General features: G+C 34.8%; 2 protein-coding genes across 4 annotated transcripts in view; one reads left to right on the forward strand and one right to left on the reverse strand.

Annotated features, from left to right (window-relative positions):
- LOC123533087 (uncharacterized) overlaps positions 1-12,286 on the forward strand; it is a 46,964-nt gene extending 34,678 nt beyond the window's left edge. Inside the window, exons 1-3 of one of the 3 annotated variants that reach the window (XR_008366377.1) lie at positions 4,770-5,260; positions 7,081-8,738; positions 8,795-12,286. Coding sequence is in view for 2 of the 3 variants with exons in the window: in XM_045314719.2 (XP_045170654.1) it covers positions 4,920-5,260; positions 7,081-8,431 (1,692 nt within the window). In the remaining variant the exon portion in view is untranslated. Of the gene's footprint in view, positions 1-4,769; positions 5,261-7,080 lie in introns of those variants that run through there. The other 2 variants (XM_045314719.2, XM_045314723.2) reach the window with 2 other exon arrangements.
- A 1,483-nt stretch (positions 12,287-13,769) lies between these two features.
- The window catches only part of LOC123534001 (short-chain specific acyl-CoA dehydrogenase, mitochondrial-like), a 29,796-nt gene continuing 25,638 nt past the window's right edge, over positions 13,770-17,927 (reverse strand). Inside the window, exon 12 of the mRNA XM_053519238.1 lies at positions 13,770-17,842. Coding sequence (XP_053375213.1) covers positions 17,687-17,842 — 156 coding nt within the window. The 3' untranslated portion in view covers positions 13,770-17,686. The remainder of the gene's footprint in view (positions 17,843-17,927) is intronic.

Raw genomic sequence — 17,927 nt, forward strand, 5'->3', positions numbered from 1 at the left:
CAAAACCACTTCCTGCAATGTAATTACACTTAATTCAGCAATTTGGTGCATGTACAAGACCACTTCATGCAATGGAATTACACTTAATTCAATTATTTGGTGCATGTACAAGACCACTTCATGTATGTTATTACACTTAATTCACTTATTTGGTGCTTCATGTATAGTATTACATTTAATTTAATTAACTGGTGCATGTACAAGACCACTTCATATATGTTACTACACTTTATTTAATTCTTTTGCGAATGTACAAGACCACTTCATGTACTTAATTAAACAAAAATCATTTGATGCATATGTACAAGACTACTTTATACATATATTTTTTTTTCTACAACACACAATTGAAAACTATTGGCACATGTCAAATTGTGAATCCATCTACTTCTACACTCATTGACCAAAGCCCTTAAAACGCAACAAATATATTAATTCAAAGTACAAGTATCTCAACCCTTATCATGCTGGACACGATTGATTCAACCTTTGCAACAGATCAGATCATGATCAGCCTGCACATCCTGCATTCAGTCAGTATCTTTTTGGTATGTACCCCTTTGAACAGTTAATGGTACTGTCCAAATTAAAAGATGGACAAGGGTAAGTGTTAAAAGCTAGGAAACTAAAACACTTGTAATGAGGAGTCTAATGTATATCATTTCAACATGAGATCCATAATGGTAGACAACTGTCCTGAATTTTCTAAATAAATATGAATATATCAAGTACCCTTTCAACCTTTTTCAATCTTGTAATCATATGAATGAATAACAAGAAATATACTGAAAACGAAAAATCATTAAAATAATTACAATAAAAAGAAATATACATACATGTAGAATGACAAGAGCACCGCCTTGCGGGTGCTGACGCTCATCTGATTTTTTTTTTGTATAATAGAAATATTGTCCTACCCATTATTTTCTAAGTCTAAAAAGGGCCATCATTCTTGCAAAACGCAGGATAGAGTTATGTTTCTTGACGTACAGCGTCCGCTTATGATGGTGAAAAACTGTTGCAAGTTTTAAAGCAATAGCTTTGATAGTTTATGAGAAAAGCTGACTTAAACATAATACTCAACCAAGACAACTGATTTTCTAAGTCCAAAAGGGGCAATAATTATTGAAAAAACCAGGATGGAGTTATGTTTCTTGATGTACAGTGTCAGCTTCTGATGGTGAACAAGTGTTGCAAGTTTCAAAGCAATAGCTTTGATAGTTTAAGAGAAAACGTTGACCTAAACATAAAACTTAACCAAGAAATCTGATATTTTCTAAGTCCAAAAGGGGCCATAAATCTTGCAAAAATTAGGACGGAGTTATGTTTCTTGCTGTACAGGATCAACTTATGATGGTGAACAAGTGTTGCAAGTTTCAAAGCAATAGCTTTGATAGTTTAGGAGAAAAGCTGACCTAAACATAAAACTTAACCGGGCAACGCCGACGCCGACGCCGACGCCGACGCCGGTCAAGTGATGACAATAACTCATCTTTTTTTCCAAAAAATCAGATGAGCTAAAAATGAAAAATTATACAAATGGTTACAATCAGTTAAGAATAATTTACAGAAACCTTATTAGTCTCCAGAGTAGAAAACGTTACACTGATACGTTACTGGGTTTTTGTTGAAGAATATGCAAAAAGTTCTGCAGAAGAGCAGTTGACATCTTTACGAGTGGTATATGACTATGCAAAATGTGTGCAGATTTCTAGATACATTTCTTTTTAGTACATATCCACATTAAATACACTTATAAACGATATACAAATCTTCTTTAGTCCGAGTAAAATAGAAAATATCTATGTGAATGATTTTTACCGCTATGACACACAGTAAAATGATGTCACAAATGATGACACAAATGATGACACACATACGATATGAAAATGGGTTCCAACTCTTTTCCTGCTAAATAACTACTTCTCAAAATTCAAGGATCAAAACAGCAACTGTTCCATTAGAACAAAGTGAGTTAATTGAGTATGCTTATAACAAAAAGCAAAAAAAGTCACCAATACATACTTTAGAAGGCATATTGTTGCGCATAAAGTGTTCCTGCACTGAATTATTTTTTTGTTTTTCATATATTTCAATCCAATTTGGAGGGCTCTGGAAGCTCTCTGAAATTAGCAGTTCCTTGAGACAACAACTACTATTTCTGATCATAAAATTATCCATCTGTGAAAATGCATTACCCTTTACATAAAAATACTGTAGTATTAAAGAGAAACATCAGCAGCACATATAAATAGTGGACCTTGTTTTTGTCTCAACATTGAACTCAACATCCAGTCATCCTGTGGTTTCCTGCATTACTTTATATGAAATTTGTACAAAACGTAATTAATTAGAATGTTAGGAATACCGATTATCTCGATGACTTTAGATGATGTAAGGTTTCAAGATAATACTGAGATATGTAAATCATTTAACAAAAATACCGAAATATTTATTGTGATTATTCTTGATTATGTGAAACATATAATTCCATTTTATCATTATGACGGTATCTCGCATCATAATTGTTAATATTTCTAACATATTTTCTTTCCCTTTCGCTTTTGGCATAGGTTTCTGTGTGGTGGATTATTTGCCAGGGCAATGTAGGACTTCAGGTTCTTTATACCCTTCGTCCTTTCGTTTTAGACATAGGATGTTTGTGTTGGGCAAATTATTGAAAATGTTTTAAAACGTGATTCTCTCTATAGAGATATATTACAGACTGCGTCATATGACCCATGTGTTTTTTTTTCCCAAAATTCATTTTACAAAAGCATTATATCAATATTTATGTAGTTTTGATATTGATATATTTTGTAATGAAAAGTTTATCGTAAGAAATCATCTAAGCTTACATACGATTCTAATATAACTTTAATAAAGCTACTCGCATACAGTTTGGGTGAAATTTTTGATTACCACCATGTTTGGCGTAGAATGGTTATATGACACTGAAAAATGATAACGTAGGTGAAAATAAAAGTTATATATCGGTAAAAATGCAAGAAGAGTGAATTTTCAGCATTATTTCAAAAGCGTTGCAATGGTGTACTACCTTCTGCACAATATTTTTGGTTATTTATAAGAATATCTTGCAAACATCCTATGTCAATAAGTTTGTACCACCAGGCACTCTCAGAGTATTCTAACACTTTTTATGCATTTTTCAGACCTAAAATATGTGGGCTAGTCCCTTTAATATGTTGGACTACACACCATTATCTGTTATTTAATGTTATTTTTACATTGTATCTGCGAAAAGGACGATTTTCAGAATTGTAATTATTTCTCGTGTATATACACATGTATGTGTACATGCAGTATGGTTGTATAAATGTTTGTTTTTGTGTTTATATTTTTCATAACATGTGAATCGTATTTATGTTTTCTCATTTAATAGTAAAATAATAGATATATCAATTTACAAAACAATAAACAATTGTATGAGAACACAAATTCATTATGATATATGTGAAATTATTAGGTTCGTCCCAAAGAATTTGATGTCATCCTCTATTAAGTGATAGCAACCGATTTAACGGACACATGCATACAGAGTTCGGCTTCATTGGAATTCCATAGCGCTTGCAGTTAAGGGATTTAATTATCATAGAGAGCAGAGGTCGTGGAAAGATCAAGAATAGACTTAACATAGAATATATGGCCTACATGTCTAGACCTTTAAGAATGTGTCACGTTCTAAGTCGTGTTCGACGCTGGATTCCTTTTTCATTGTCCAAAATTTCTTTGCAAAAGCCAGGTAGATTACTCATCCTGGGTAAATATAAAGTGTGTTTGATATAAATTTATTCTCTAAAGATACAAAACCGGAGTACGTCCGTGCGCGCGTGTATGTTTACACTGGTCAAAATCATAAATAATTATAATAACGAAAAATGATACAGCTTACGCACATTTCTGAAAAGATTAAAATTAATGAAAGTTGATGTGTTCTGTGTCAAATTTTGTACAGGGATGTGTCAGACGTGTTTCTAGAAATGCGCATAACTGTAGAGATAGTAAATTATATCAGTATGATGTGTAGTACCATAATGAAGGAATCAACTTATCAAGTAGAGAAATATTTTCTGCTTAAATCAAAATAATTATGTATAAACGGCGGAATAATTTAGTTAAATGTGTTCTTGTATTTCTTAGAAAAACTATTGCTATAATCATGTCATATGTCTTTTAGAACACAGTAAGAAGCTATGGTTGATAGACAGAAGGCCCGATTTAAAAATACGACTTGAAGCATACAGTTGGGCCGAAGACAAAAATATGGCACTCTGGTTACACGTCAATAGTTTTATGAACATTATGTTAAGCAACTTGATACTACGTCATTCAATAAATAGTAAATTCATTTTGTTGGAGATTGTTCAACTATGTTTACATAATGATTTGAGTTTGAATTTCATTTCAGTAAGATTCATGTCCAAACGTGTACGTAGGATTTAGCCTACATTAGGAAACAGCTACGATTTTTCAGATTTATACAATTAATGACAAGAAGTAAAACAACTTCCATTATTACAATGATGTCTAATTTAATAAAAAATGTCACATTAGGCACGAAAATCTAAATTATCGTTAGAAATAAAAATTGTTTCTGAATTAGCCTACCACAGGTTTGCAGAATGTCGCCACATTGTGTTTAAAAAGAACGCAAATTGGAACTTTCAGGTTCAAATTTTGTTTTAATCGTTTACAATGTTATTGCGAGCACTCCCGGCACACCACTGCCGTTTAATAAATACATATTCTTCAATTATATTGTATAAGTGTCCTTACAGAAATATAGACGGTGTATACAAAGAAGGGAAGTAACAACTACTTATTTATTACAAGCTGCGAACCCAGATTTATCTTACACAAGTAGAATATATAAACACGGAAGTAAATAATATGCTGTCATGGCGGTCGACGGGCGTAAACTTGGAGAATCTATTTACAAAGGATCGGACGATTTTCACGATTTTCCATGTTCACCTTGCTCGAAGGAAGGAAGGGATGTTGCTGCTTTGAAACACTGTATAGACTGTGATGAAAATTTGTGTACATCATGTCTCAAGGATCATAACAAGTTTTCTGCTATGAAAGGGCACCAGATACTGGACAATGTGCAGCGATCAAGTGGACAGAAACCCCAACTGCCGAGTCAGAGATGTACCAAACATGGAGGGAGGTTGATAGATGTCTACTGTCCTGATCATGACATAGTCTGCTGTTCCACTTGCATTGCTGTAGAACACAGGTTATTATAATATTTAACTTTCGGTTTCAACCTATTTGCTTTGTACTTTCGTTTTCAACTTCTGTAGAACACATGTTGAAATGTTATTTAATTTCTTTTTTTTCCGCTAGAAAGGTTATTATTTTGTACCTTCGTTTCCCTTGAATGGTTATTATTATATTTTACTTTCGTTTTCGACTTGTCTTTGATGTAGAACTCGGCTTATTATATTATCCTTTCACAGCAAATTTTATTACGTTTTTAAGGTAAAGGTAATTTTATACCGTCGCTTTGTGAAACAATGAACATAAGCTCTGTAGAGCTTTTTGAGCGGCCTTATTTTAAGAACAGTTAAAACCAATTATATCTTATCCCCAGCAATTTGCTGGTACCCATTTACAGCTGGGTCGACTGAGGCAATCGTGATAAAGTGCCTTGCCCAAGTAGCCTTACTCATTTGGCTTATCAAGATGACTTATTTTATGATCTGATATTTTATAGTTGTCATCCCTCTAAGCCTTACCTACGGAATCCTGTTAGTACCATGTAACATGTCGTCCGTTGCCCCTCAAAGGCGACGCAGGACATTGCGATACGACATCGCGAAAATGCGATACGACATTCGTCAAAATGTCGCGATGTCGCTTCGCAATGTCATTTTCATTTTTGACTGAAATGAACCTCTACCACAAAAACTTAAGCTAGCCTGATCTGTTAAGAAATTATTCCAATGGGATTCGAGCAATGTCGGAGCATTTGTGTGCCCAACTCCGTTGGTCTCATTGGTCAAGTGATTTATTACTTTCCCCTCACCTCTGCCGTTTGGAGTTTAACTAGGGGCACAAAGTTGCTCGTGTGTCGAAGCCATCTAACTGGGTTTCAGAAGATATGTTATTCCACTTGGGTGCCCATTTTTGTCTTAAATATTCCTCATCCTCTGCCGTTAAATAGGCACGCCTTCAGATTAATGTAGAACAATCAAAATTAAAAATAAGACACTCATCCCTTAGTAATTATAAATACAAAATAAAAACAAGCAGATTCAGTGAGTTTTGGCAAGAATTTATTTGCAAAACCATTCATGTTGTCTTTAAAACATATAGAAAAGCTATGTACTGTGTTAGTCACACTGTAAATGTTTGATTTCTGAGTTATTCTTAAAGAAATGTTAACTTCATGTATAATCATAACTGGTTATGCCTCCTTTTAGGTTCCAAGCTGGAAAAAAAATACCCGCTCGCTCCATGTAAAATTTACCCGCCTCTGAAAAAATCAAAATTGAGGGGAAAAAAATTCGCTCGCTCGCTCGCTCCCATTTTTTTTTTTTGAAAATTTTCCGAAGAACTATTAATCAATTTGGTATGGCCTAAAGAGTAAAGACAAAATAGAGAACTTTTACCGCATGTAACTCAGTATTTTTAAAGATGTCTAACTCTGTCTCCTTCTGTTTCAGAGGTAAATTCACCTTGAACAGCAAGAAATCGCTTATCAAATGAAAAAAATCCACTTTTGTACAATAATAAGTCTTGAAAAAGTAAAAACTTACAAGAAAAAAAGAAAATAAGGAAAATAATTTTGGTCTCAGTGGGGCTTGAACCTACGCCCCTCTGAAAAATTCAGTCAAAGTAGGTTTATGGTAGGAACTGAATACTCTTCAAAAGGAGGTACACTATTACGGGTTTAATACCTTAATGTAATGTAACAGTTATGTAATGTATAGAAATGGGCATGTCATTATGATAATGTTTATATACGCCATCAGCCGAAAACCTATCAGCCCGAGAACGCTAAATATAGATTCAATTTGGTATAAACTAAGTATAATTCATATCTACTTCCAGTTCTTGCCATGGAATTAAATTCATACCTGATGTTGCGAAAGGTGTCAGTAAAAGCAAAGAATTTCAACAGTTTGAAGCCGATATGAAGAATCTGCAATCGAGATATGTCTCTTTGATACAGATGGAAGATGCGGAACTACAAGCACTTCGACAAGAACAAGAAAGAATATGTAAGGAAATAAGAACACTGAGAAACAAAATCAATAAACACTTCGATAAAATGGAGGAAGAACTATTGAACGAAGTTAATACAAAATTTAAGCAGCATAAACAGAAGGTAGATATCGACCGAAAAGAAACAGATGAAGTTCTCGCCGAAATACAAAGTAGAGGTCATCAGTTAAACGAGTCGGGACACGGCAACGAATCGGAACTATTTGCTCTTCTGAAATCTGGACGAAAAAAGATTACGGAAAGTTGTAGTATTGCAGATAGACTTGAGCGTTCAAGGAAACCATTGAGATTAGAATTACAAACTGACAGGACTATACTGGAGATTCTCAAGGAAAACTATGGAATGGCTCGTTTAACAGAAAGCTTTGTATCCGTTTCAGTGTCCCCTCTTGGATCATATAGTACAAAAGTGGACGGTGATAAAGTTGATTGTAGAATCCGCGACATTTGTTTGACGAGTGAAGGCTGTATCTTTCTGACCGACAATAAAAACAAACGACTGAAAAAGCTGGATAGTGCATATAACGTTTTGTCATGTTTGGATCTACCCGATTCTCCATTCGGGGTCTGTCGTATTGACGGCAAGCAAATCGCAGTAACTCTTATAGATATAAAGAAAGTCCAGTTTGTACTTAATACAGAACCAATGAAAATGCAAACGTCATTCAGTGTTGGTGATCGCTGTCGATCAATAGCACATAACAGTGGATTATTGTATGTCTGCTGTGGAGGTTGGGAAGACAAAAAAGAAGGTCCTGGTCGTCTAGAAATTTACACCATTGATGGCATGTTGCTGAGATCATTTTTCAGTTCATTGGAAGTTCCCCTTTATGTAGATATTTTCAACAATGGAAGAGAGATTTATGTTTCTGATTGGAAAAATGGGCTTGTTGTCTTAGACAAATACGGAAACAATCTACTCCGCTATAGATATGAAGAGAAAAAGGAAACATATGGACTCTGCAGGCTTACTGACAATAAAATTTGCATTGCTTTTTACGAGTACAACGAAGTCGTCGTTGTGACAAATGATGGAGGACAACAGCAACTAATTCTCACAAAGAAAGATGGAGCTGAAATACCAACAGCATTGTGTTATGACAGAAAGCATTCGAGACTGATAATGGCCAGTGGTGAACTTCGAAATAAAATACAAGTATTCCAACTTGAATGTTAATCTGCCCCGGAAATTGATTGCAAGGGAAACATAATCATACAATTCGTGTAAATAGCAGCCTTTGATTTTACAAATGAAAATTTTATTTAAAATCTATTTATTTATTTTGTTGGGTTTAAGGTCGCACCGACACAATTATAGGTCATATGGAGAGTTTCGAGCTTTGATGGTGGAGGAAGACCCCAGGTGCCCTTCGTGCATTAATTCATCACGAGCGGGCACCTGGGTAGAACCAAACTCGAACGCAGTGATCTCCCTTACCGCTTCGCTCATTGATCACTGCCACCACAACATTCACGTGACCATGGTTCATCACCAAACTCCAACGCAGTGATCTCCCTTACCGCTGAGCGAAGCGGTAAGGGAGATCACTGCGTTGGAGTTCGGGGTAGAACCGCCGACCTTCCGTAAGCCAGCTGGATGACTTCCTCACAGTTTTATAGTTTATTTACGTCTCATTTATTTACAAACATATAAATTCACATACAGCATAAAACAATTGTATTGTAAATGACCGTTCTTACATGAACTACAAGAGACAATATACATATTCAAATGTGCTTTTATAAAACCAGTATGAATAAATTCTCTGTTCAAGGTGAAACTAGCTAAAAGCTGAGAGTTGCAAATCAAATGAGTAAGTTAAGAGAGTACATGAATATATGAATGTGGTGCAACTGACTGAGTGAGTACATAATACATGTACTGCTGTTGAGTGAGTACATGATTTAACTGACCAAGTGAGTACATGAATACATGTACAGATGTTGAGTGAGTACATGAATGCACAAAGTTGAGTAACTGACCGGTTAAATACATGAATTCACACGAAGAATTCTACGCCCCGAGTGAGGCTCGAACCCAAATCGATGAGGGGCAAGTGATTTGAAGTCAGCGACCTTAACCACTCGGCCACGGAGGCTCCTATAAAAGAAAAATGAAATCGCGTTTGAATTATTATATCCTTCTTTCCTTCAATACATATCCGAGACAGAAAATAAACTTTTAGCGCAGTTTCTAAGTATTATATAAAACATTCCATATGTTTAACTACATTCTCTGAGAGACGTAGATTCCAGCTTAAGTGTTGAGAATTCACCTGCTAGCATGTGATTTGTGAACAGACAATGTGTCTGAAATCTTTCGTCCTCCACCTCTGATTTATGTGGGGAAGTTGGCAGTTATTGCGGAGAACAGATTTGATACAAAATCCAAGAACACTGGTTAGGTCAACCGTCCGCCGCTACATAACTGAAATACTGTTGAAAAACGGCATAAAACCCAAAACAAAACAAAACAAAAAAACTTATCGCATGTAACAGGCCAGCGGTTAGATCCATGACACTGCCTTATCTTTCTCGTCACTTTGCTTTAGCGTTTTCAGCTCACCTGAGCCAAAGGCTCATGGTGAGCTTTTGTGACCCGTCAATGTCCGTCGTCAGTCGTGCGTCGTGTGTCCGTCAACATTTTCTAAAAAAATCTTCTTCTTGAAAACCACTGGGCAGAATTACACCAAACTTCACAAGAATGATCCTTGGGTAGTCCCCTTTCAAAATTGTTCAAAGAATTGAATTCCATGCAGAACTCTGGTTGCCATGGCAACCGAAAGGAAAAACTTTAAAAATCTTCTTGTCCAAAACCACCGTGCCTAGGGCTTTTATATCTGGTATGTAGCATCATCTAGTGGTCCTCTACCAAAGTTGTTCACATTATCACCCTAAGGTCAAATATGGCCCCGCCCCGGGGGTCACATGGTTTATATAGACTTATATAGGGAAAACTTTGAAAATCTTCTTGTACAAAACCACCTGGCCTAGGGCTTTGATATTTGGTATGTAGCATCATCTAGTCGTCCTCTACCAAGATTTGTCAATTTATCTCCCTAGGGTCAAATATGGCCCCGCCTCGGGGGTCACATGGTTTATATAGACTTATATAGGGAAAACTTTGAAAATCTTCTTGTACAAAACCACACGGCCTAGGGCTTTGATATTTGGTATGTAGCATCATCTAGTCGTCCTCTACCAAGATTAATCAAACTATCCCCCTAGAGTCAAATATGGCCCCGCCCTGGGGGTCCCAAATTTTACATGGACTTATATAGGAAAAAAAGTTTAAAAATCTTCTTGTCTGAAACCACAACACTTAGACCTTTGATATTTGGTTTGTAGCATTGTCTTATGGTCCTCAACCAAACTTGTTCAAATTGTACCCCTTGGCTGAAAAGAGGCCCTGCGGGGGTCTCATGTTTATGTAGACTTATATAGGAAAAAGCATTAAAAATGTTTTTGTCTGAAACCATACGATCTAGGCTTTTGATATTTGGTATGATGCATTGTCTAGTAGTCCACTACCAAATTTGTTCAAATTATGCCCCTGGGGTTAAAAAAGGCCCCGCCCTGGGGTCACTTAGTTATTATGTGAGTTATATAGGGAAAAGTACTTAAAAAATCATCTGATCCTATTTCCAAGACGGTTTAATTATAATTACCTGATGACCCCAAGTAATATGATGTCACTTGACTTTGACCTTGACCTACTGACCTACTTCCTTGTTTTTTAAGATACAGCCTTGAAATTTTGATGACATACACAGTTTTGCACACAAATTGTAAAACTGAATTTCATCGATCATGCATGTGACATACTGACTTTCTTAATATTTTATCATCAGTTTGACATTTGAAACATGTAGCTCATATTGAGCTCAGGTGAGCGATCCAGGGTCATCATGACCCTCTTGTTAACAAAATTGTAGTTCTTTGAATTTCGAAACTTCTTGGCAAAAATAAAATCTTTTGACAAAACTCTTGTGACGTTTTCGTTTAAGACTATGACCAGGAAATATGGATTCCCTGTATAGTATTTAACTGGATAAACTTAACATTTCGTTGTTCCATGTACTTAAAATAAAATCTTCATATCATTGGTGCGAAATCCGTGACTGACGTAGAACTACCGAAGACGATGTCGTGAGTGACAGCAAGTGCACTGTCATTATTCTCTCACTCCTGATGTGGGTAAATTGTCACTAATTTAATATCTTATTGAAAAACAACATTGAAAATGAGAAAACAGAACCGAACTTAATTTCAATACCCTTGTTTGTCTCATTTGTTTGGCTAAACATTTTCAACAGTATTTCAGTTACACAACAATGGTCCGATCACCCATCCACCCTTTGTGTATTCTGTACCAGTTCTGATGTACTTGTTCTCCGGAACATGTCTACATGACTCAGAGGTGGAGGATGAATGTTTTCTGTCAAGTAGAGCATTTACCACACCCGTCGATTGAAGTCGCGACCTCTCGATGCATAGTCTTGTGCTTTACCTTCTGAACTTACCAGCACAAAAACTGTGGCATATACTGGAACTGAAACAATGTTAATATGAAGCACATCGATAATCATACAAGTGAAGTATGTTTCCATTAAGATAATTGCTGGGAAGAAATAATTTTGATAACGTATATCGTGTTTAAGGTGGTTTATCAGATTTTTCTCAAGTAATTAAATTGTTTGTTCAAAACTTTAAGCACCTGATCGTTTACACCTATTTTTGTTCACAGAGTGCTTTATTACATGTACATGGGTATATTTTTCAAATTTGATTTTCCTATCTTGGTTGCCCATTGCCCAACCAAGATAGAGTTATTTTATATATTATAAAGCACAAATATAAATTTATAAGCATGCTTTGGCTAAGTAATAATATGGATATAGGAACTATTGTATTATATTTGTCAAGGATTTGCATTAGCAACTGAAATTCATTAGAAAAGTGTTATTACCTTTCTTTGCCTATCTTCTTTGTTTAACCAAGATATATTGGAAATAAAAGAATTCTGGAACTACACAGTCTTAAAACTTGCCTTTCAATTCACATTGTTGAAATATTAAATCTTTAAACATCAAAATGTCGATAAAATGTACCTTAAATGTGATTGACAACCTTGAAGCCTCTTGCAGTGCATGAGTGCAGGTTAGGATTTAAATATTAACCTACTTGAATTAGGTAAGTAATCGGTTACCAACCTACACCCATGCGCTATTCAGTTGGTGAGCTAAAAACAAACGCCATCAAAACAACGGAGCCATGCAATAATGATCTATAGGTTACTTTTCAATTGCTTCGAAATGACAAGGATTATGATAAGGAATAAAGTGTGCAATCAACAGATAACATTTATACATGGAAAAGTATGAAAACATGTCGTTTCCTACGAGTAAAAAGATCCCATTCGCTTCGGTCTCTTAGGGAGAGCGCATATTTACGGTTCATAGGTTTGTGAGTTCTAACCCATGGCATGGGCTTATAATGTTCTCCGTGATGACTTGATAAAAGACATGGGGTCTGAAATTGTTTGTTCTTGACCTCCGACACGTGTGAATAAGCTGGCAGTTATTTGTGGAGAATAGGTTAGTATTGGTACAGGATCCAAGAACAATGGTACGGTTAACTTAAATATGTCATCTTAGATATTTAGTTCTAATGTAGAAAGTCCTCAGTATATTAAACTTTACTAACTATATAAATTAATTGATTCTTGATTAAATGCCATGCAGTAACAGTTGTTAAAAAAACTTCATGCTTTGCAGTGGTAGGTTACATTTATACTGTGTTTAACTTTACATCTATTAAGTGGTATATCATTTTAAACCTAAAGCTTAGTGTGTTAATACACAAAGAAAGTCATGAACTTGTCAATTTTATGTTTACATAAACTATATGTAGTAATTGTTCATATTTTCAAATATGAAATTTGAGTCCAGTATAAATTTAAGTCTATATAAAAAGAACTTACAACCACTAAGGTGACTGATCGACTTTCCAAATAATAGAAGAACTTGTGTTATCGGATCAGTGAAAGTATGCAAATGAAGTCACAATTTCCTTGGTCCTCCACAACAAGATTTATAGGCTGTTAAAATGAACAATGAATACAAGACAACAAAGAATTCTCCTCTCCCTGAAACTCCTTTAAACCCTTTGTTACTTGAAATGACTTTTACAATTTTGTGGTTAAATGAAATCATCTCGCAATCAGTTAAGAATTCCGTTTTGCAAGTCTCGCCTGTGTAAACTGATTTGTATGTGAATTCTTGCGTATGCACAAACAACGTAATGGAGAATATTGTTACCTGAGACACTTGGAATGCTGAACAAATCATCATTCTGCATAGAATCTAACATAATATATTTCATATATGTTTTAATTTCATTTCTTTGTGTTATTTCTCAGAGCAAGATATTGATTTCATACCAAACTGTATACTTATATTTGATAATTCCAATATTTTTATTCTCAGCTTTGAAGTAAAACAACATTAAAAAGGTTTGTTTTCATTTTTATTTCAATATATATTTTAGCATTGTATATCACAGCTTATGTCTGTACAAAATCACTTCATGCATGTAATTACACTTACGGTAAATTAATTATTTGGTGTATATACAAGACTACATCATGTATGTAATTACAATTAATTTTTGGTGCATTATGTATGTAATTACACTGAAATCACTACTTTTTTTGTATGTAAGTAAAAGGAAATCACTTGATGCATATGTACAAGACTACTTTTTACATATAATTATCTTTTTTTTCTATAACACACAAATGGAATTTAGTTACACACATGGCACATGTCAAATTGGGAGTTCATCTACTCTTACACTCACTGGAAAAAGCCTTTAAAACAAAAGTATATCAATTCAAAGTACAAGTATCTTAACCCTTATCATGCTGGACACGCTTGATTGTGCCTTTGCAACCAGTGCAGATCATGATCAGCCAGCACATCCATGCAGTCTGATCATGACCTGCCCTATTCACCATTCAGTCAGTATCTTTTTGGTATGCACCCCTTTTAACAGTTAATAGTACTGTCCAAATTGAAAGATGGACAAGTTCTTATAGAAATTTAGCAGGGTAAGTGTTAAAAGCTAGGAAACTAAAATACTTGTAATGAAGAGTAATGTATGTGATTTCAACATGAGATCCATAATGGTAGACAACTGTCCTTAATTTTCTAAATAAATATGAATGTATTATAATACCCTTTCAACCTTTTTAAATCTTGTAATAATATGAAAAAGTAACAAGAAATATGCAGAAAACAAACTATAATTAAAATGGTTGCAATAACAAGAAATACACATTGACTGAAAAATGAAAAAAATATTAAAATGGTTACAATCAGTTTAGAATTATTTATAGTAGTGACGTTAAACACTAACTAAAGTTACTACGTTTGTGTCGAAAAATATGCAAGAAGTTCTGCAGCAGAGCAGTTGACATCTTTACATGTGTTATATTACAATGCAAAAATGTGTGCAGATTTCTTGATACATTTCTTTTCATTACATATCCACTTTAAATACACTTATAAAAGATAAACAAATCTATTTTAGTCCGTGTGAAATAGAAAATATCTATGTGAATGAATTTTTACCGCTAAGGCACACAGTAAATTGCTGTCACAAATGATGACACATATTACGATATAAAACTGGATTCAAGCTCTTTTCCTACTAAATTATTCAAAAACTTTTCTAGGATATTTTTCAAAACTCAAGGGTCAGACCAGCAACTGTATCCTTAGATACAAGTGAGTCATTGAGTAGGATCTAACAGAAAGCAAAAAAAAAAAAAAATCACCAATACATACTTTAGAAGGCAGGTATTGATGTGCATAAAGTGCATCCCCGTTGAATTATTTTTCGTTTCTGATATATTTCTGTCCAATCTGGAAGCTCTCAGAAATTATCAGTTCCCAGAGAATACAACTACTATTTCTGATCATGAAAATATCCATCTGTGAAAATGCATTTATCAGGCTTTTAACCAAAACTCCTCATTTTTTTGCAGCATTTTAGTGTAAAAAAATTTTGTATTTTACCCTGCAATTACAGTCTCAATGTTTCACATACATGTATTCTAAGATAACAGCCAATAAATATTAGCGTTCCCTACATCTTTGAAATAATTACAATTAATTCACTGACTAGTTAATTATAATTCTCGTTTTAAATTGTTTTGTTTTGTTGCGTTTAACGTCGCACCAACACAATTAGGCGACTTTCCAGCTTTGATGGTTGGGGAAGACCCCAGGTGCCTTTCCGTGCATTATATCATCACAAGCTGGTACCTGTGTAGAACCACTGACCTTCCATAAGCTAGCTTGATGGCTTCCTCAAACAAAGACTTCAACGCCCCGAGCGAGGCTCGAACCCACATCTGCGAGTGGCAAGTGATTTGAATTCAGCAACCGTATAACCACTTAGCAACAGAGGCCCCTCACTTTAAATTAAGTAAGAAAATCGAGGTCAGTCTAGTTTGTCCAAAATCTGGTAATTATTTGTAATTTCAGCAAAGGTGATCCCAAACATTTTATCTGGCCAAAATTGCATATTATCATCGCCTATCTCCTTCGTAAGAATACAAACCTGCTAGGAAAGTTACTTAACACTAATGAAACTTTTACAGACTAAAGATACTGGTGTGAAATTATCTAAGAAAGATCAGAGCAGGAGAAGCCAATACCTCCCCCCCTCACCACTCCGAATATCTCAATGAATTTGTACAATTTAGAGACATAGCCTCTGGAGACTCAGTAAAAATGGAACTTCCTGTATATGCCGTAAATCTTCCATCCATACCGTTGTCCTGCAGAAGCGAAATTAAGACTTTTTTCCTAGTTTTATACTCTCTTTTAAAAATTCAAGGACTATCCAGGCCTTGAAATTTAAATTTAATGAATTTTAATCAAGGCCTTTTCCGAATTTTGCAGTAACATGGAAACCTGGATGAGATGTACAAGTCAATTTGGAAAAATAATGAGGTTTCAGGTTCTGCTGTAACTTGACATAGTTAAACAAGAGCACCGCCTTGCGGGTGCTGACGCTCATCTGATTTTTTTTGTATAATAGAAATATTGTCCTACCCATGATTTTCTAAGTCTAAAAAGGGCCATCATTCTTGCAAAAAGCAGGATAGAGTTACGTTTCTTGATGTACAGTGTCCACTTATGATGGTGAAAAACTGTTGCAAGTTTTAAAGCAATAGCTTTGATAGTTTATGAGAAAAGTTGACTTAAACATAATATTCAACCAAGAAAATGATTTTTCTAAGTCCAAAAGGGGCAATAATTATTGCAAAAAGCAGGATGGAGTTATGTTGCTTGCTTTACAGGGTCAGCTTATGATGGTGAACAACAGTTGCAAGTTTTAAAGCAATAGTTTTGATGGTTTAAGAGAAAAAGTTGACCTAAACATAAAACTTAACCAAGAAATCTGATATTTTCTAAGTCCAAAAGGGGCTATCATTCTTGCAAAAAGCAGGATGGAGTTATGTTTCTTGCTGTACAGGGTCCACTTATGATGGTGAAAAACTGTTGCAAGTTTTAAACCAATAGCTTTGATAGTTTAGGATAAAAGTTGACCTAAACATAAAATTTAACCAAGAAAACTGATTTTCTAAGTCCAAAAGGGGCAATAATTCTTGCAAAAAGCAAGATGGAGTTATGTTTCTTGATGTACAGGGTCTGCTTATGATGGTGAACAAGTATTCCAAGTTTCAAAGCAATAGCTTTGATAGTTTAGGAGAAAAGTTGACCTAAACATAAAACTTAACCAAGAAATCTGATATTTTCTAAGTACAAAAGGGGCCATAAATCTTGCAAAATGCAAGATGGAGTTATGTTTCTTGCTATACAGGGTCAGCTTATGATGGTGAACAAGTATTCCAAGTTTCAAAGCAATAGCTTTGATAGTTTAGGAGAAAAGCTGACCTAAACATAAAACTTAACCAAGCAACGCCGACGCCGACGCCGACGCCGACAACCGCTCAAGTGATGACAATAACTCATCATTTTTTTTCAAAAAATCAGATGAGCTAAAAATGATACCAATATGACAAATCATGTTTATTTTCAATAATAATATCACATCAGCTATGTAACGACCACAAACAGTGGCTACAAAATTTGATCCACTATGTCATATATACAACATTAAAAGTTGAAATAATATATAGCAAGTGAATGTTTAATTAATTCAAACACTTCAAATCAGTTACATACTTAACAGATTCATTTGTTTTGGCAATGCCCTCATAAAATTATTCTGTAGTACTGCAGCTTCTTTGTTGTGTTTAAATTCAACGAGACAGTTTTTTGCTACTATTTATTTCTTAACTATGTACTAACAGTAGACAAACTCTTGCTCTGCAGTTCTAATATCATCAAAATTATTAATGAGCTGCATATTCTTTAAGTAACTGTCCTGCGATGACAAGTCTCTGAATTTCACTGGTTCCCTCGTATATTTCAGTAATTCTGGCATCTCTGTATAGTCTCTCAGCCGGCATACTGGTAACATATCCCATACCACCTAGTGTCTGGATAGCCTGCAATTATATAACGGGAATCAAAACATAATTATGACCTTGCTTTATTGGTTTCCATATTACTTAATTTCTATGAATGAAAGCT

Source organism: Mercenaria mercenaria, chromosome 12 (genome assembly GCF_021730395.1).
Source record: "Mercenaria mercenaria strain notata chromosome 12, MADL_Memer_1, whole genome shotgun sequence".
Classification (NCBI taxonomy): Eukaryota; Metazoa; Mollusca; class Bivalvia; order Venerida; family Veneridae; genus Mercenaria; species Mercenaria mercenaria.